This window comes from Neolamprologus brichardi, chromosome 18 (genome assembly GCF_056152115.1).
Source record: "Neolamprologus brichardi isolate AB-2024 chromosome 18, ASM5615211v1, whole genome shotgun sequence".
NCBI classification, from domain to species: domain Eukaryota; kingdom Metazoa; phylum Chordata; class Actinopteri; order Cichliformes; family Cichlidae; genus Neolamprologus; species Neolamprologus brichardi.
In genome coordinates, this window is record NC_142121.1 from 19,568,173 (window position 1) to 19,588,241 (window position 20,069).

At 37.7% G+C, this 20,069-nt stretch overlaps 1 protein-coding gene across 1 annotated transcript; it reads left to right on the forward strand.

The window, feature by feature from the left end:
• Positions 1-1,220: 1,220 nt before the first annotated feature.
• Positions 1,221-19,044, forward strand: ccdc178 (coiled-coil domain containing 178). Its single transcript, XM_087832593.1, has 20 exons — positions 1,221-1,389; positions 1,711-1,835; positions 5,001-5,137; positions 5,247-5,290; positions 5,380-5,459; positions 5,555-5,758; positions 5,888-6,108; positions 7,007-7,149; positions 7,820-7,973; positions 8,069-8,164; positions 8,855-8,991; positions 9,099-9,282; positions 9,372-9,434; positions 9,570-9,698; positions 9,782-9,895; positions 10,054-10,199; positions 10,378-10,537; positions 12,918-13,067; positions 17,285-17,419; positions 18,479-19,044. The coding sequence occupies exons 2-20, from the start codon at positions 1,778-1,780 to the stop codon at positions 18,689-18,691; spliced, it is 2,568 nt and encodes an 855-aa protein (XP_087688719.1). The 5' UTR covers positions 1,221-1,389; positions 1,711-1,777; the 3' UTR covers positions 18,692-19,044.
• The last annotated feature ends 1,025 nt before the right edge of the window (positions 19,045-20,069 follow it).

The window sequence follows — 20,069 nt, forward strand, 5'->3', positions numbered from 1 at the left end:
TTTTAAAAAGATGCTAAAAACAAAAAGGAGCAGCTTATGGTGCATATTAACGTGGTCTTATATACACGCATACATCAAGTCATTTGCAAGTTGCGGCATCATGTGGCTTAAAGAAGATGACGTCATGCCAATGAAACAAGTGCAAAGCTAATAAAACCAAGAGTGGACAAATAGTTGCGTTAATGGTGACCGAAGTGCAATAATATATCTATAGGTAGAACACCTTTGACTATTATTTTTAATCTGTTTTTGTAACATGTAACATGCCCTCTTTTCATCATTTGTTTGTTGTTTACTTTAGCGTTTATCTTTTCAGTTGTTCTGATTGTACTGATTGTGTCGCAATCTAGTTTTTAATGTTTATATGCGCCTTTACGTTAAATTTCTTTAAATGTAAATGGAAGAAGATTGTGAGCTATTCAGGGCAGAGCTTATGTGAATCATAACGAAAACCTCATTATAAAATATTAACAAAAGGAAAACCTAAATAAAGACACTACCCTGCCATTAACACACACACACACACACACACACACACACACACAATAAAAAAAAACGATTAAAAAAACGATAATAAAATATTACACTGTTAAAGATTACATTTTTGAACATAAGTGTAGAGTTTTAGAAAGTCCTAAAATGTTTATTCATCGTTAAAATAACCAAACACATTTTAAGAGAGACATGATATGGTAACAGCATAGCAGCAGTGATGCTAATTCAGTGCGTTTCAGTTTTACTTTTATATAGTACAATATTACATACAGACGTCCACATGGCTTCACAGGCATAACAAACGTTATCAGATTTGATATCATCTTTGAACACTTTCTTTTAAAACAGATTTGCATGTTAGTTTATAAATTCAGTGGCTTATGTTTTAATGGTCACATATTTTTTAATTTCAAAATAACTCTCCAAAGTGCGTTCCAAGATGGCTGCTGAGTGGTGTTTAAAAGTATCGCTTTCGGTGGGATTCTTGGAAAATAGGTTACTGAAGTAGGGTTGTTGTGTCTATAATCGCCTCAAAACATAAAAAAAATAAAATTTGAATTTTAAATTAATCCCACCTTTGAGAAAAATGATGTGTTTTTAAAAAAATAAAAAAGTTCCTAATTTCACATGAATCGTAGGAGACCTCCCCGTGCAGCTAAACAGCTGCTGCTCTTGAACATAACTCGCCCTTCCCCAGCGTACAGGCCCCCTTGTTGCTAAGCAACCTTCGAAGAAGATTGACAGCAACTTCAGTTGATTCATTTGAAGAAAACTTTAAAGAAGGGGCTAGTTGTATTTGTTGCTGGTCAGCTGCGAGGTGTTTAATTCAGAAGAGCAGTATCACAGTTTAAGACAGTTCTCTGATGGCTGCCAGCCAGAAGCGTATTAATACAAGTAAGTTGATAGCCATTCATTTTTCCGCTTTCACTTTGTGCCATGACAACGACCTCCCCTAGCTCATTAATTTGTCATTAGCCCAGTTAATTAAACGTTAACTTAACGTTAGCTAAAAGAGCTGCATCCGGAGATGAGTGAAGGTATCAACTTGCAGTTAGCGCAACTTTGACCCGAAGTTCAACGACAGGAATTAAATCTATTATAACCCGAGTGACAGAAATATTTAGCTACCAATTATATTTTTTTGTTTTTTGGAGCTAAAGATCCAGGTTTAGATTAGACAATGAAGGTTAACTGATGTCTCTCCCGCTTTTACAGTGCGCTGAAAAGTTGCTTTAGAGTCAGCGATGTGTTCTTTTTAATACATTTTGGGGAAGTTGCAGCAATGCCGGACGTGGAACCCCTCAGATTCCCATCCAGGGAAGAACGACCAAGTCAACAAGGTGAGAAGAGAAGCGATGCACCTGCAAATAAATCCACTTTAACTCTACACACTCTGTTACAACAAGCAGTCTAAATTAATAACGTTGTGGATGTGTTTTTTTTTAGACTAACACCCTGTTTAAATGTAGAGGCTTGTTATGTGTTAGGCAGTCTTCCAGGCAGTGCTTAAGCATCTGCACCACACAGAGCTATTAAAATGCTGAGTAAATGTAATGATATTTAATGATGTTGAAGAAATATCACTATCTAACATCACTGGCAAAAATGGCACTGCAAGTGAGGCTCACATGGGCCTCCTCTGTGGCTATAATACACCCTGCCAGTATGATTTAGAGCTAATTCAGCCCACCACTGACATATTGCCTTAGCACCTTCCTACCCAACTTCAGAGTGTATTATTCATCTCAGCTGTTCAGCAGCAGATGGTCTTCTTTTTAGTTTTTCCCTTTTTTTCCCAGTCTCTTTACTTAGTCTGAGCTACTTCACTCAGAAGCTGTTCTGGAAGCATCATGATAAGATAACTGGTCTCAGTCACGTGGAAAAGGTTGCAGATGTCACTGTCTCTGTCTTTTTGTTGTTGAGACGAGTTTGCAAACTCCTCGAGGGCATGCACTTTCTCCTGTGAAGCATAGGTAAGGTTGGTCAGTGTCCGTGTTACCTTACTTAATAGACGTCTTTGGATTTTCTTGCTGTTTTTGGCTTTTAATAACAAAAATGTATTTTATGCTTGACTAAATTAAACCCCAATTAAAAAAATATTTCCTCTGGTGGACAGCTAATACTGTCAGGGTTTGGCTTTGTTGTGCTTTGGATTCTTGTTTAGTATTTATTGAGATTTTGGTTCTTGTTTTGATTAGACCCTTGTTTTTGTAATGTGTTTATTCGTTCTCTGTGTTCTATTGTTTTCCCCCTCACTCCTCATTGTGATTATTATTATTATCATTATTTTTGATTACTATTGAAGGTTTGCCTTTTCACTGGGTCTTACATCATGCTTTTGGGTCTTCTCTACACCATACAACCTGACTGAAGCCAATTTTCTCTTTATACATAGGAAAAACCCTGGGGGCAGTTGTTGTTGCATATGGGCTTCACCTGTTTATCACATCTAAAGGACTGGAACCACAATCCAGCTATGATTTTCAGCCTACATTGGTGCTTGTGTGCCCCGAAGGTTAACAAGAAAAGGTCTGCTATAGTTCACCTGTTTGACTGGGTGACCCACATGCTGAAAGCCTGCAGGGGCCTGGGTTTAAGTCTGCCCTGCACCACTCCCCCTTGCTCTCAACCCTACTTTCCTGTTTGATCTTTACTAACATTAAAAACAATTATAGGCTAAGAAGAAAAGATCTAACAGGTTCTCTCAGATCAAGGAGAGCTCAGAAACTGTCTTGGTCTGCTCAGACTTGACCTAAGTGATACAAACTAATGGATGAGACCAACCAGTGGAGATTTTAACTCCTCCCCCAAAAGTGGGACCCTGTGAGTTTTTGTCCATGGCATCACTGTACTCCCCTTTTTTCCCTCTTCTCTTTCCACTCTTTACTCACTGACTGGTCACAGCATCTTCCTGAGAATGGTTATCCTTGAAATCTCATCATGTTAAAAGCGAGTTCTTACTCCCCCCTGTCACCAAGTGCTTGCTGATAGGGGATCATCTGATCACACTAATTGGCTCTAAAGCTATTTTACACAACCGCTGCTATGAACTGGTGCTATATAAATAAAAATGGACTGAATAACATGTGCTCATTGTTGCATAATTACAGAGTCAAAGAGCCTTGGGCAGTAAATGTTGTTGTTGTGGTCATGAAAAATGTTTTGTATTGAGAAAATGCTTTAGGTTTTAAAAGTAAAGAGAGCGTGCTTTCAAAAAAGGCCACAAATACTTTTCACTTCAAAGTGCAGTAAATAGGATGACTGCCTTTAATACAACACACAGGTTGCACACAGTTGGCCTTTACTGAGATCAAGATTATTTAATACAAATACTCACAGACTCTGAAAGAATAGTGTATTCAATAGGCTTAAAAAAAAGAAAAGAAACTTTCACTTTTATTTAAGCAGATTTCTTTGAAATGTTTTTCAGATTAAAAATAAGTAAATAATTGTGAACTAAACTGGGACAGTCTGGAATTGGAAGTGAATTTGGACTTCTGTGGAGATGTAAAGGGAAAAGGCTGTGCAGAAAACCAAAGCAGCAGACATCACAGTCACTGTTTTATTTCAGTTATATTGTTTTAAAAATGGGATGAACTGGTGCCACAGTTCTTTGAATTTAGGGCATCTTGTTGTCTATTGTCTCTTCATATAATCCTAGACTAACTTGATAATGTTAAAGTTTGGTATCTTACTGACTCTTTGGTCTTCTAATGCCTTCTGCTGATGCACTGAACTCAGCCAGGAGAAAATAAGATATAAATAAGAATATAAACATTTACAACTCAATCTTAGCTGCGCTTATGCATGGTATACCAAAAATGAATGAATGTTTCCTAGAAAGTGTAACTCTTTTTTTTCTGTGACTGCTAATTAATCACTGATTAAAACTAAGTCCCAGCGTCACAGAAACATTCGAGCCTACACTGTACTGTTGTAACAGACACCAGGATACATTTTTACATATAGTGTAGTCAAGTGAATTTACTGTATGTTTGGAATGAATTTGTAGTAACGCTGTATGTTAAGAGGCAGTGTGCAGGCTAATTTTTAAAAACAGCATCACTTTAGTCTTTATTCATCTGAACTAGCTTATCAAAAGTCTTTCTTTAATACTTGTGCAGGTTCGTAAACTGCACTGCTTTGTGACAGCCAGATGGCGTCCTTTCACCACCAAGATTTGCACCCTTTGGTTTGTGTTGAGACACTGAAAGGACTTCTCTGTTCTCTCACTGATGCTCCCAGTATTTTGCAGTCTGTAAAACTAGAATCAAAGTGCAAGTAAAGAAGCACACAACAGCTTTCACAGCCAAATAAATTTTATTAATTACTTTTCCAAAATTAATTAATTCATTTGAGCGAGTGTTTGCTTCAAATAAACAGAGTCTATTCGTAAAGAAAAAGAGATAAACTGTGTTGTAGCTATTTAATATTTAATATATAGTGTATGGATTGTAGATGTGGTTGGCCTTTTACTGACCGTATGCTGTTTTATCTGTCTCAAGATCAAGTAGATCTTCAAGCTGTTTGCTCTGGTAGACGTCGCACCTGTGCTTTGCTCAACAGTCCTTCACCATGGGTCAACAGTATTATCTACCATATCCAAGAGATGAAGATGACAGTGGAAAACAGGTGTCAGCAGGTAAAATAATGGCATCGAGTCGTCCAACAGGTGGGAGATTGTAACACAAATATCCTGATAGGTGTTAAAAGAAACTGAAAGATGCATTTTCCCTTTCATTTTGTGGCAGTCTGGAAGATATCAATCACAAGCTAAATACAGCAAAACTTTAAGGTGAAGTATTTCATTATTTTTAAATATGAAATGAAATATGAAATGAAACGAAGTATGAAATGTGACATGAGATCAACTTGTTTTGTCAGATTTCAATCCAGAGACTCAGATTCTGACTCTGTGATGTCTACAGATTTGTATGTTGAAGGCTTTGCAATTTGTGCAAGAGGTAAACGTGTAGACTAGATAGCTTTGGGAATCTGACTTTACATATTTATTGTTGTATTGTTTGTGTAGTTGAAATATAAGTTTTCTGTTCCATAGAAAGTTGTCCATTATCTCCACTACTGAAGAAAATAAATGATGTCCTCAGCGAGGTTGTGTATCTGATTGAGCGGCTGGAGGCTGATCGGCAGCATGCAGAGGAAGCCCTGCTTAAAGAGAAAAAAAGGAAGAGGTTTTTGGAGAGCAAAGTGGACAGTATTTCACTGTGGAGGCAAAAAGAGCATGCTTATGTTGTGCAGAAAGGTCAGTGACCATGAGGTGTCACATCCTCATAGAACTGCTTGCTGCTTCTTGTGATGTAGCCGATTTTTTTTTTCTTCTTAAACTCACTGAGTAAGCTTTTTAATTAATTTTTGACTATTACACTTTTAGAACACGAGGCTTGCATTAGAGATATCACTGAATTAAAGTGGCAGCTGAAAGTGGAAAGAGAGAAACTTGACCAAGCCCAAGAGAAACTGTCACACACCGAGGGGTTGAATCAGTGCCTACACAAGGACATCAGTTTTGCCAAAAAACAAGTTCCAATTGTGAAGGAAAAAATCGACCTCCAGAAAGACCTCGTAAACGAGATCGACGCTAAACAAGCGGAGGTAGGCTGTAATAGGATTTATTTGTACTTTCAAACAAACATCTGCACATTTTCAATATGCAATATTGGTAAAAGATTAAGATTCGTGGAGTTATTTTCCCAAGAATTCTACAAATGTGTTGTTAACACAGCACAAATATGTGAAAGTACAAAATCCAGGCAAGATTAATGTGCTTTTATGTTACACTTCAGAATGAAAAATAACAACTGAATTGCTTTTTGGGTGATTTTATTGATTGTGTTTAGTCACTGGAACTTGGGTTTGCAACTGTAGTTTACAGGTGTGGAAGGGTAAAGTTTTTTTCATTCATTTTGACTACTACAGTATAAGAGCACTTGTCATATTCTGGGTGTTCATGTAAAATCTAAAAAGTTGCACCATGATTCTAGCTTTTGTAGCTCACTTTCAGTAGCCTGTGAGTTCTTCTGTATTTCTATTTGTGATTCACAAATAGGGAAAAGCTCTGGGTTGCATGCTTGTTGATGTATTTATCCACTTTCTATATAAAATGAAATTTGAATTTGCTAGTGATATTCCTGATCCTCAAAGAGTGAATCGTGTTCATTTACATTTTCCACTTGCCACTTTCTATAGTTTATGATTGAATTAAACAGTGCGACCAAATTCAACCTAATCTGTGCTTAAAGCCTAGTGCTTATGTGCAGATGTGCTTTTACTTTGTGCAGAAAGGAAATGATTGGATGACAAAAAGTTTCAATATGTAAAAGCCCTTCTAAGCGTGCAGTCAGGCTTTTAGCAGTGGATCCTGTAGGTAAAATACTCACAGTATGATTTCATAACAGTTTCATGTTTTCTTTTATTGTATATAAATGTGTGAAATTCGTCATGAAACATATTTCTGAAAAATACTAATCCCATGACTCACGCTCTTCTTTAGGCTAATGAGGTTCGGTCAAAAATACAGCATGATCTCCTGTTAGCCCAGAATAGGTTTAAAAACATGGAGCTGGCTGCTAAAAAAGAGAAGATATCAGCAGACCAAGAGCTACTGGTACTGAAGAATACTCTGGCAAAAAAACTGTGAGTATCCACTGAAACACACTAGAAACACATTAGAATAGATCTTCAATTAAAAGTCTTCATTTCAAAGTCACTTTTATTCTTGTAGTTTTAACCTTTTTTATTGAATGTAATTATCTTTCTATGATTTTATTTTATTTTTTTAATGTTTATTAAATTATGGGCGTCTGTCTGAGAAGTTGAGAATACTTTATGGGATACCCCAGGGTTCTGTTTGGTCCTAAATGTTTTCTCCCAGGGCTATTTGCTGATGATACCAAACTTTCCAGCTAAATATTTAAATGACTATAAATAATATATAAATATTTTAAAAAATACCTTCGGTTTGAGGCTAAAATATCTTTACACTGAGTTTAAACTCTTCAGGTACGACATACATATTGTTCGTGCCTTCATTTTTAGCCATGTTTAAAAAAAATTTCATATCCAGATATATTCTTTTCATTTGCCTTAATGTCATATAGCTAAACATATTTTGAACCTTGTGGTTATTCTAGGTTCATCTTTGTTTTGTACATATATAAATTCTTTTCATGGGAAAATAATATTGATGTCCTGATACACTAAAATAATTATATGATACTTATACACATATATAGAATCATATATAACTGATTTTTTGAATGAGGGCATATTTCTAGACAAAATTGTGTTTTATTTTTTTTTCCAGGGAAAGTTTAAATCAGTTGAAGATGATGGATGATGGTCTACATGATGAAATAAAGGATGCTGAAAAGACCATTGCTCTTGCAGAAGAGAAATGTGCACTTATAACTCAGTGTATCCCTGAGATGATGGAGCTAGAGAAAACTGAAACTGACACAGTAAGTCACACAGTCCATATTAATACTAATTATTAGCACTTAAGAGTAATGATATTAATGTTTTCCCCCTGTTGTTTGTTGAACTTTTTTTATAGATTGCACAGTTAAATGTTCAAATTGAGGGTGAAATACATACGAATAAGAAGTTACAAGAAAATCTAATTTCCCTGCAAGAAGATATTGCGAAAACTGTAAGTAGAACCACAAAAATGTTACAAAGTCACGAATACTCTGCACATCTCCTCATCATTTAAGAGCCCCTATTGCTACCTATGTTTGTCATAATGGCTCACTTGGTAAGACTGTATGCAGTGTTAGCCACAGAATTATCTGCATTGTCCCCAAACCCTAGCATAAAAAAATGAATCTAAAAACTGAAATCAGTGCAAGTGGAAGAAAATGGACAGTGCAAAGTTTATAGTCTAAGAAGTTTGAAATCGGTTAAAATTCTGAGTTCCCCAAGCTTTTGAGGCTCTACTAGTAAGGAAGGTGCATGATTTTCCTTTTTACAGTATAAGCTAGTATCACCAAACCTAAAAAAAACCACCAGCTCCTCTATAGCCATTCCTATAGAAGTTATGTGGATTTTTTTCCATAAATGTAATTATCCTTCAGAGTCAATGAGCAATGACTGTTACAGAGTGATACGTCTTATATATTCCCAGTAGAAAAGCAGGAAAAGCAGTTTCCTTTAACACATTCAGACAAACTCTTTCAGAATCTTTGTCACTTTGTACACTGCCATTAAAAATGAATAGTGTGCTCCTTTTTTTCTCTGCAATTGAAACAAATATCAAGAACATTTCACTTAAAACCATGAGTATAAAATAAGTTTGCGTTAACACTGGTCCATGAAGTTCGTCTTTCCATGTTATCCACAGAAACTGAATGGGGAAGCAGAAGTCTCCCGCATAGAAGAACAACTCGAATCAAAATGCAAAACTTTTGCAGCTCTCCGTAAAGAAAACATGCAGTATGAACAGAGTGTGGAAAACTACAAGACAAAAATTTTGGAGAGGTACCATGGAAAAGCCAGAACATGCATCACCTTTTCATAAATATCATTACTGTGTACAGTAGTCCTTGTGTGTGTATGACGTTACTTCACTGGGTGATTTTTGGTAGCGAGAAAGCAGTGAAGCAGATGTGTGAGGAGAGGAAACAGATGCTCCAGAAAATCAGTGACAATGACGAGAAGTGGGAAAGGGCTGAGGAAGAAGTGACCCAAGTTTTTTCCCGGTACAGTGTCACTCAGGCTGAGCTCGAAGAACAAGAGCAGCTAACCTTCTTAGAGAAAGCGAGGGCCAGGGTCAGTGGCAACATATGTATATTGCTCATGAGTTACAGTGTAAAATGTGAGACCACATCCTCTTTGTATGCTCTTTCTGTGCTCTACAGACAGAGATTGAAAACCTGAGGAAAGACCTGACAGGTCAGAGGACTACCCTGGAACAACTTAAGGTATATTTATGAGGTGTTTCAGATGTAAAGTGTAGTCAGTTTGATCGACTTTGTGTATTCCCATTTCCTGGTGTTGTTTACACCTGTTGAGGTCAGTGTGATGACATTCTGGCTTTCATGTTTCTATTCCATCAGACTCAGTGTGTAGATCTCGATGAACAACTTAAACAACACCAAAGGAAATCAATGCTGAGGAATCAGCAACTTCAGAAAGAATTTGAAGATGCATCCTCAGTGACAAAAGCCCTGGAGACAAAAATGGAGGTAGCAGAATAACTTTATAATAGTTGAGGAACATTTCAAAAGTTTAAGCAGGTACATTTGTAACTATTCTTTTTTTAAAATAGGAAATTAAAAAAATGATAGACAATTTGGAAAGGATTTCATGTGAACACAGGAAGACATTAATCAACCTTAAGAATGAGAAAGACCTCCAATGCGATCATCTGAAAGCTGCTCAGGTAAGAAGGACAAGGGTATGAAGCAGTTGCTAAGTCAGGTTTACTCTGTAAAGCTCATTGAGGCCAAAGCTATACATGGCTATTTATCAAAACAATCTCTTTCTTTGAACAAAATAGGGTTTAGACTTTTGTAAATTCATGCACCTCTTTGTTTACAGGATTTACACAGCGCTGCTGTACAGAAATACAATGACACTGTGGGAAGGATCAGTGACCTTATGAATAAAAGTGAGGAATACCGGGATGCTTCAGATAAAATCGAAAAAATAGCTGAAAACATCCCAGAAGTCATAGCAGAACTTCAGTAAGTTGTGCTAGAAGTAATAGCTTAGAGTGAGGAAAGGAAGAAAAAAGGCTAATATAAAACCTCCTTAGTACTTTGACTTAAATGCTCGAAAATTGTGCGACATTTAAAAAAAAAATCATAATTATTGCAATTATTTAGCTTTATGTGATTTGATGTGTTTGATTTCTCCTTCCAGGAGTGTGTTTGATGTGCTGGAGTTCAGAAACAAATCAGCTGCTCTCATTACGAGCACCTTGCAGTTTGATATTAATAACTGCCAACAACGAACACAGCGATCCATGCAGACACACACCGCTCATGTTACAGCAAGAAAAAAGCAAATGGAAGACACCAAGGTAAAAAAAAAAAAAGAAAGAAAAATGTTTTTCTCAATAACTCTCTGTTAATACATGACTTTTGTGTCAAATACTGTGAAATCAGAGACAAGCTGTAGAAAACATCTCATTGCTTATTTGTTTATGGATTAGTGTCAGCACATTGCTTGTCACAATACTTCCCTTAAGATACAGAGAAAAGAGCTGTGTGCAATTAAAATTACAAGCCACGGTCAATCTCGTTTAAGTGCTTTTTCCGCAAATGACAACTCACTGTTGTTATAGTCTTTTGTCTGGACGAATTTGATGATGCATGTCGTGGAGAGATGCGGTGTTCTTTTTTGTTACCTGTAGGCCAACATTTTCAAGAGCAGTTTGAATGTAAGTCTGCAGTTCACTACATCAAATAAGCATATAATCTGGACCTTGCTATATTTATGTCTGAAAATAAAATGTGATTCTGCTGTGCACAAAATGGCAAGCATTTGAACACTCCTTTGTAAGAGAAACCCCTATTTATTGTAAGGTTTTCATCTGCAGGATTATCAGCCCCAGCCAGAGCCTCTTTGCTGATGGGGGTTTCACATGGCTTATCTAATGTGAAATCGCCATGTGGTATATAGTTTCATTAAACGGTGATCAAGAATGCATTAGTTCAAAACAAGAAAAGGCAATGGAGCTTAAGCCGCCATGCATCCAAGTGCAGCAACTTTAAAGAAGTTGTTGGCGTGAGACAATTTAAGAATTAGAAGTCTTCCTCATAGACACAACTCCCATTAGCCAGATAAAAGTTAGTCATGCAAAAAAGGGTTTAGTCTTTTTCACTTGACAAAATAAGATGATATAACAACAATACTTCTCACTAAATAAAAAGATCAGAGACAAGACTGAGGTTCTAAGGAAATTGGTCACTAATCATTGGGACCAATATGAAACATGCATAATGTGTACAGTGGCAAAACATCACGGGGCGCGTGTGCATTCAGAAATCACAGTGCATGAAGCAGAATGATAGAAACCTTTATAAATGAGGTTTTTTTTTTAAAAAAATATGTGACCCCATCCCCCCCCTGTTCTTCAGAAACCGATGCAGGTTAGTACAACTAAAAGCTGCTGGAAGCATATGTGGTCGTTTTTGAGTATGTGGTTGTTGCACACGCAGGGTACATCAAGCTGAAATAGGTTAACTGGTTAGAAATCTGTGGTGATTCTCTATTCAAAGCACACTGCACACACATGGAAGGCACCTATTTTTTTGATTTGATCAGGGCTTGTCGTCTGTCGAGGACAAAGTAAACAATGCAAACTGCCGACGCTATCAGTTTCTTATGGGCAATGAAGTGTAATTTGTTCCATTTACACTTCACAACAGCATCAGATGGGCTTTGTCAGTGCTGCATGGAGTAATTAAACCTGAAATCAATAGCAGGCATTTGTCATGTTTACAGCCCCTCTTTCTGCTGGGTTAAACTCATCACTTTAGTGCTGTTCTGTTTTACTGCAGAGACACACTTCATTATGTCTGCAGGTAGAGTTGAGATATTCACACCCTTATCCAGTACTCAGGAAACATTGTTCAAATGAAAAAGGGACATGCAGAGAGACGCATCCTCGCTGTGATTTATTTGCTTGATTTCCCAGAAAAGCGTACAGCGCTGTATGGCCACTGTTTATGTCGCCTTATTTAACAACACAATTACAAACTGCCTATCGTACTATATACACACACACACACGAAGCAGGTCAGTGGTGCAGCTTCTAAATGGTCAGCAGGGGCTTACTGTACAGTACTCAAAGTGCTCTATATTATATCTTGCTTCACTATATCTATATATAATCTTTTTTTCTGTAGAGCTGTGAGAGTCTCTTAAACAAGAATCAGTGTAATTATTCAGTATCTATTTTGTATATGTAATGATGCTGCCAGTTCTCCTACAAGCAATCTGATGAATTAGCCCTACCGATACTTTGGATTTTTGTAAATTACTGTCAACAGTTGGGGGTGAAACACCATATTGGTGTCGGTGTTAATACCACCCTTATGAGTCAGTATAAGTATCACCCACTATGTAACTGCTCAGGTTTTATTGGTTAGTTTCACTATAATCTGTGGTTAAGTTGTTACATCAAAATAATTCCTGACTCCCACTGGAGTAAGGTATGCAGACTTAAGAAAACAAACAAACAAAGAAACTAGTATTGGGCAATTATCCAATACTGACACACTTAATCTGAATCAATGTTTTAGATGGCAAAATGTTGACGATGTAGTGCAGGTACGTCACAGTAGTTATAATACTGGTCTGCAGTATACTGTATGCTAATTTTGGGGGGAACTATTTCATAGTTACTGTAAACACTTAATATTTGATCCTGAACTTTTTTGCTCATGCTCTTTCAGGAAGCACTTAAAATTGCGCTAAAGGAAAACAAACAGCTGGCAAGCCAGTATGAAGACCTTAGGAAGATTCTCATGGAGGCCAAACAGGAGTCTGTGTCTGCACTGAGTGAGAAAAACAGTGCACATAAATCTTTTCATTACTACACACAGGTACATTTTATATAACCTATAGTTGAATTTGCTATCTGTTCCCCTCCTACTTCTGTTACTGTTGTTTCATGACCTAAGACCTTTGCCTTATGTTCCTTCATGTTTTATTTGGTGGTATCCTACTTTGCACCAGACACTACTTCTTTGCATATAGGCAGTAATTTTAAGGTTTTAGTTTGGCAACCAGTAAGGAGGTTACTGCAGCAGTCTAATAATGAGATAACTCGAGTGGAGGAGGATGATGGATGTGACATAATGTAATGATAGTTTTTCCAGCAAGGGGAGTAAAGCAAGAGGTTGATGGTACATGTAAATACTATAACTTCAACATTTCCCTGATTATAGTTTTGTAAGGTGGCCAGAGGTGAAAAATCTTATCATCGTCGTGTTACAAATTTGCCCTGCTCACCGCAGTAATTGGTGAAGGATCAGCAGCAAACACGGGTCAGGATCAGACAGTGCTAAAATAGCACTGGTGGTCTGACTAGTTGAGGGAGACAACTCAGCAGCATTTTAGTGTTTAATCTTTATAGATTTTGACACTATTTAACTAGAATAGAATTACACATGACAAGCATAACACCAGAAAGAAGCCACACTGTTCCTGCAATGAAAAATACATATTATTTGTTCCAAAAATGACTAATACCTTTACTTGAGCAATTCCTCATCTAACTGCATGAATGTTATCAAGTGAAAAATGCATGCAAAAATAAAATCCTGTGGACAGGATTTTCCACGCTCATGATCAAAGCCTGATTTTCTTTTACTCCGGATTCAGCCTTCACCATTTTTGTTTGTTTCAACTCCACACATGTACAACAGCAGCCTCTCGACTAGTGTTTTATGGCTAAATTTAGTTGTTTTTCTTTTTTATTATTTTGGTATAACAAGCTCATAATCAGCAACGTTTCTGAAATGTAGATGTCGGCCTAACACATTTAATCATTTAATCTGATTTATACAGACACATTCAAATGCATTTCCTTCCTGTTTTAAATTTCCAATTATTCTTATAATGCTTGCATATTGTGTCCCAGTTAGTACATATGTTACACAATGTGAGTGCTCTTAATTGATTTGTTTATAACTGGAGGCAACAAGGTAAATGCATTTAACATTGTCAGGATCATTTGAGAGATCAGTACATTAGCGCAAGTGAGAGAGATGCCAGTCATTTGTGTTTTTCAGAGTCCATAATCTCTTTTATTAAATTTAACTGAGGGGCACAGTGAAACTCATCTCTAAGGTATCACTGAAATATAGTTAGGTATGGAAACTGTGGGCAGTGACACGGTTTTCATCAACCCTAAGCATAAATACTACTTTAACTGTCATGGAGGAATTTATATACCAAGCTTCACCTTTCAGTACTTTTAAAGTAATTGAATAGATGTGCAATATTCTTTTGTTATTTCTTCACAAATTAAGCAGATAAAGGTTTTGGGTAGCCTGTGAAGCAACAATATGAAGTCAAAGGTCTCTTTGTCTCTGAGTACAAGTAAAACAGCCCACTCTTAGGCTGCAAAATAAATTGATCACAGTGATACTGAGAACACTGAGATTGGCCAGATAAACCGGTTTGGCAAATTCTGAGGAAAAGAAAATACAGTTTAGGAAAAAATGAACAAAGAAAAACAACAGAAGAACATTCATCAGGAGGTAGTTATATAGTTATCCAAGTCTACCATAAAGAGAAGGGCAAGGGCAAATAAAGACTGTTTACCACAAGGTGAAAGCTATTAATCAGCCTCAAGAATACAAAGGCTATATTATACTTAGCCAAAATAAATAAATAAAAGCCAGAGCAGTTCTGCAGCAACATTCACTGGACAGATGAAAGAAAGATTAACCTGTACCAGAATATTGTAATGGAACGCTTGGGATAGTTTGTGATCAAGTCATAAAATATCACCTGTAAAACACATTGGAGGCAGTGTGACATATGTGCATGCACGATTTCCAGTAGCACTGGGTCACCAGTGTTTACTGATGACGTCACTGAAGCTAAAAGTATCTGGATTCATTCTAAAGTGGACAGAGCTAAATCCCCCTCAGATTTAGCCAAGTACTGCAGAGCTGGCTTTACAGTGCTTCACAGTAGAGACAGACAGTGATCCAAAGTATACTAAGAAAGCAGCCCAGCAGCTTCTGAAGGTAACTCACTTTACCTCTACTTTGTGGAGCTGCATGTCACTCCCTGAAAACAAAGTAAAAATTTGAAGCCTGGCAAAAAAAAAAAAAGAAAGAAAAGAAAAAAGTCAGAGTTCAGGCAGTTAATTCATACCAAAGGAGATAAATGTTATTAACAATTATTGAAACCAAAATGTATTTATGTTGATTTGTTAAATTGCATTAACACTAAGTGATTTGTCCAATGAAATATAGTAAAAAGCAGCTTATGAGCTTAATAATGATTATAAACCTGCATTTTACCATGTGACTGTGGAGGGGGGAAAGTCAAAATTACAATATTTTGCACTTTAACTTTCTTTGTTTTAGCTGTTTTTACATGTATGGCTTTGGATGGACAATGTCGTGGGGAATAACTTCATATTAGCGGTAATCTTTTATATTTGTCTACATATCTCAGTATATTAAGACATGTTCTGCTATGTAGCAGCTGTCCTGAACACCAAGTGAAGATTGTTTTAGGTTTGCCACTTGAACTACTTCAAATGATGCCGGCTGTCAGCATTATACTGCTAGATCCCAAAATGTTTGGATAGTGGCACAATTTTCACTATTTTGCCCAAATACACCACTGCAGTTCACTAAAAATGACACAATAAAACACAGACTCTAAGCTTTAATTCAAGGTTCAAGTTCTACCTTAAAAGCTGAGAAATGTCCTTTTTTATATATATAGTCCCATATTTTAAGGGCTTAATCTTATTTCTGTATATAGAGTGAATTGGTAACAACTACCTGCCTTTAATAGTAGTCAGCAGTGGAATATTAGTTACTATTCCATTTTATTTTACTTTATATGATCACAATACAATGATCACCGTTCTTTTAGCGTAATGTTGATTCTTTCTTTTTTTATTATTGAATTAATAATATAACAATAATAAAAGAGGCTGTATTCATTAAATGTATTACCATTGTCAGTGAAGACAGGTTAAAGCCTAAATTGGAGAAATTATTAGGCATATAAACGTGTAACTTTCTGAGCTAAATAATCATTGCTTTAATACCAGTACAGATGCACAAATATTCTAGATTTTAACAATTACAGTCAGTCTCACAACACAAAATAAAGCACATATGTGGTATGAAAAGTGAATTATATTTATTAACTGACTAATGAAGACTCATTTAATTAATCTAATATTAGAGTTGGTAGTTTTTCTTTTAAAGATAGAAATTTTGTCATGTCAAATGTATTTACATTAGAATGCTCATAAAAAAGTGTAAAGGCATTCAAGTTTTCCTAATTTGCAGTTGTATATTAAAAGATACATGATTAATTAACATCTTATAGCATGTCCCAGCATCTCTGTTATCAATATCCTTTTGAATCTATTGTACATGTAAGCACAGCGTTGTTCATGTAGAGGCTTTCAGCTCCTGGGTTTTAACAGGGTACACCATAAAGAGCATTCTTGTTATTGTCTTTTCTTCAGGAGCTGATGACTGAGCTAATTCGCTTTAGTTTTCAATGCACTGGGGAACACATTGCCAAGCAATGATAAGCTTTGTAGGAAGAGTAGAGAGATGGAGGGGGAAGAAAAGCAATGGCATCTATCAGAATTTAAACCTCTTTGCTTGAAACTGTGTTCAAATAATAAAGCAAGCAGCATGTCTTTCCAAGAGACTAGGAATAATTTCTGGTTTCAGTGGGGGGTTCATGACTCTGTGTGTATGTGTAAAATATGTCTTGAGGGGATTGGTATAAAGTTAAACTGGGTGAAGTAGAAATATTTTACTCATCAGCTTTGCAGTCACAGAGTTTGCCTCGGCTAGAACAAAACTGCTGAAGCATTTAGAGAAAATTAACCCCCCATCCTGGCAGCCAGATGTGACTGGATTCTGATGAGTGCACACGAGTGGGCAGAGAAACCAAGAGACTGTGAAATTCCTGTCAGGCCCGTGTACTGCAGAATGGGCTATTGACTGCTTTCTCTATTCCCCTCCATCATTCTTCTTGAACACTGCCATTAATTTCCTCTCCTGCCTTACCAATTCCTTTTCTCTGCCTTCTCTCCCCCTAGCTCTCTTTGTTGCAGAAGAGGATGCACAAAGCTTTGGTGAAATACTTCAAACAACGCAGCCTCTACAGCCAGGCTGAACTGGACCGGTGCCAGGCTCTTTCTCAAGAGACCGACTGGAAAATAAAAACAGCCCAGGTATTTGTACATATACATGTAAAACAGGCTGGAAAACTGCACCGACTGTCACCATTCATTTAAATGGCAAATCCTTTTATTCAACTTTCATCCCGGTCTAGGTATTCTACCGGATGGCAGCATATTCTTTTGCATACTACAGTAACTCCATGTTATGCTTGGCATTGTTTGAGCCTCATCCGGCTAGTCAGTTGCCTTGTGTCTTCTTTGCCAAGCAAGAGCAGCCAGGCAAACATCCACCAAGGCTTTGTGCGTCACTGCTATAGTTTAAGACACCACTCTTACAATGCAGTCTGTACATTTACTTATCAGATCACAGACTGATGTGATGGATGATGTGCGTGTGCTACGGTGCCTTCTGGGTGACCCTGTGTCTAAGGCTAGCTCTGCCTCTCTTTTTTGTCTGTATACATGTGTTGTCACATTGCATTAAGATTCGAGCCCGTTTTTGTTTTTTCTTTCTTTTTCTTTTTCTACACTTTTCATCTAATTCAGAGTTCATTACAACACATGGAAGATGTCCATGCCTTACAGCTTTTTTTGTGAATAGTATAACCTTCTGTCTGTCTCGCAGAAGAGTTGGAGCATATTCTGCAAGGTTGAAAAGTAAGGATCTTCAATTAGAGGATAATCGGTGTCTAATCTGTGCTGTGATGTGCGATGAGGTCAAAGCGGACAGAGGGACAGTGATGAATCTTTATGAAATGTCCTGTCCAGTATTACTGCAGAGCCAGGTGGCATGCAACCATAGTATGAACTACTTCCACTTTTTCACTTCCTTTTTACTTAGGCAGTAGGATATCCTAAATCCCTCGACAGCCATATTTGGCAGTTGCAAGCTGTTGTTTTTGTGTAAAATTCTTATTTTGTTTTTGTCGCTTAATTTGATCCAACAACAAATTTAGCAGACACGCTGCAGGCAAAATACGCTCTGATTTTGATTGGAGGCTTTCCAGGAGGGTACCTAGTAAAGCGCTATCAGGTGGTTTCCTTCTCAGTTTCTCCTCCTCTGACTGCTTGACATATTTTTTTTTTTCTTTTCGATGGGTTCTGGTCCAGACATTACTGGAAGCAGCCATGTCTCAGCGGCCCAGCCTCAAAAGGCCCCAGCAGATCACAGCTCAAGGCAGGGAGGAGTGGGGCACAGGGGGAGGAGCTATCAGAGAGCTGCAGAGTGTGAAGGACAAAAGAGCTGGTGTATTCAAGCGCACCACACCGTCACCCGTCACAGCTCAGCACAGGGTCCATCAGAGCAGGCAGCACTCACTTTAAACAGGCTCCTGATGAAGAGTCCAGCTCAGGCTCTATCCTCCAAAAAGTACACATGGAACAAAAAAAACAAAATAAAGCCCTTTTGAGCTCAACTTTAAATGCCTTATGAGATTACGAGCAGGCATAATCACTTCACCTATCCAAATATTAAAGCCTTCACAATTCCTATAAGACAATTAGTATTTCTGACAGGGTCAAAGTTTAGCAATATCAACTGGCAGTTTAATAGAAATAAAGGAATCAATAAAACTGACATTGGTTGTAACTGCAGTGAAACCAGGCTGAATCCTGATGAGGCCTGTGCTAATCCATCATGTCCACTTAACCCCACGAGCAGAACATAAGAGAGGTCAGGTTAACGCTTTCACAGTTATAGTGCTGGAATAAGAAGCCAAATGGCAGTTTGTTCAAAAGTAGCTTGAGGGAAGGGAGGCCAAGGAACCCTAGGGTGGGTGTGTAGGAGTGGGTGGGGGAGGGGGGTGTTGTAGGAGTAGGGAGGGTGGGGTGGCGGGCTGTCATCCTGTTACACTCCTGCCAGAACTGGCAGTTCAGCTTTGTGTTCTGCGAGTTTACACTGGGGATGGCATAATTGACAATGGCTAACAGCGGAGAGCAGTGCAGAGCCTTGTTGAATGGCCAGTAATGATTGGAGCAGACGCCCACTGCCCCAGTCCCAGGGGACAGTAATCCAAGATCCTGTTTCTGATATAATTGTTAGTCAGAGAATTTCTGCATGGCTAGGCTGGTTCAGATTCCCAAGCTGGTTGACAGTGCCAGGCAGTTTAATAGAAAAACTGGATGCTGAGGTTTTTAAAACAGAAGAGCACTGAACCTGGACGCGGTTCACCAGGAGCCTCTTGTTCTCCTTCCTGACGAAAAATAAGAACAAGACGGTAACTTTACTCTCGCAGCTGCAGACACGTCAACTGTGTGCGCAGGAGACACATGAAACGAAGATGCTTTATTGGTGCCTTTCTACAAAAGCAGCATTTTCCTAATTAGCCTGTTTTCATTTATTCTGTTTGTGCCTTATTTCAACAGGAGGAGATGTCAGAGGAAAACGAACTTATCTCAGCCTTCCTACAATCCTTGACAGATGACTCTACTACCACTGATGATGCTACGGGGTGAACAAACAAGCCAATCCAGATGCCACTGGATCCAATGAGTAGATGCCTTCAGTTCAAATAGCAGTGTAATTGGACATTCACCTGTACCAGACAACTTACTTACCCTAGCACGCTTCACTATTCCCCCCTCTTTACTTGCAGCAAATCCATAACAATGAAACAGGTGACTTTCATGCTGCTGTCAGGACTGATCTAATTTTAGCTGGGTGAATGATTGCAATTGGCTTTGCCTCATCAGATAATTAATC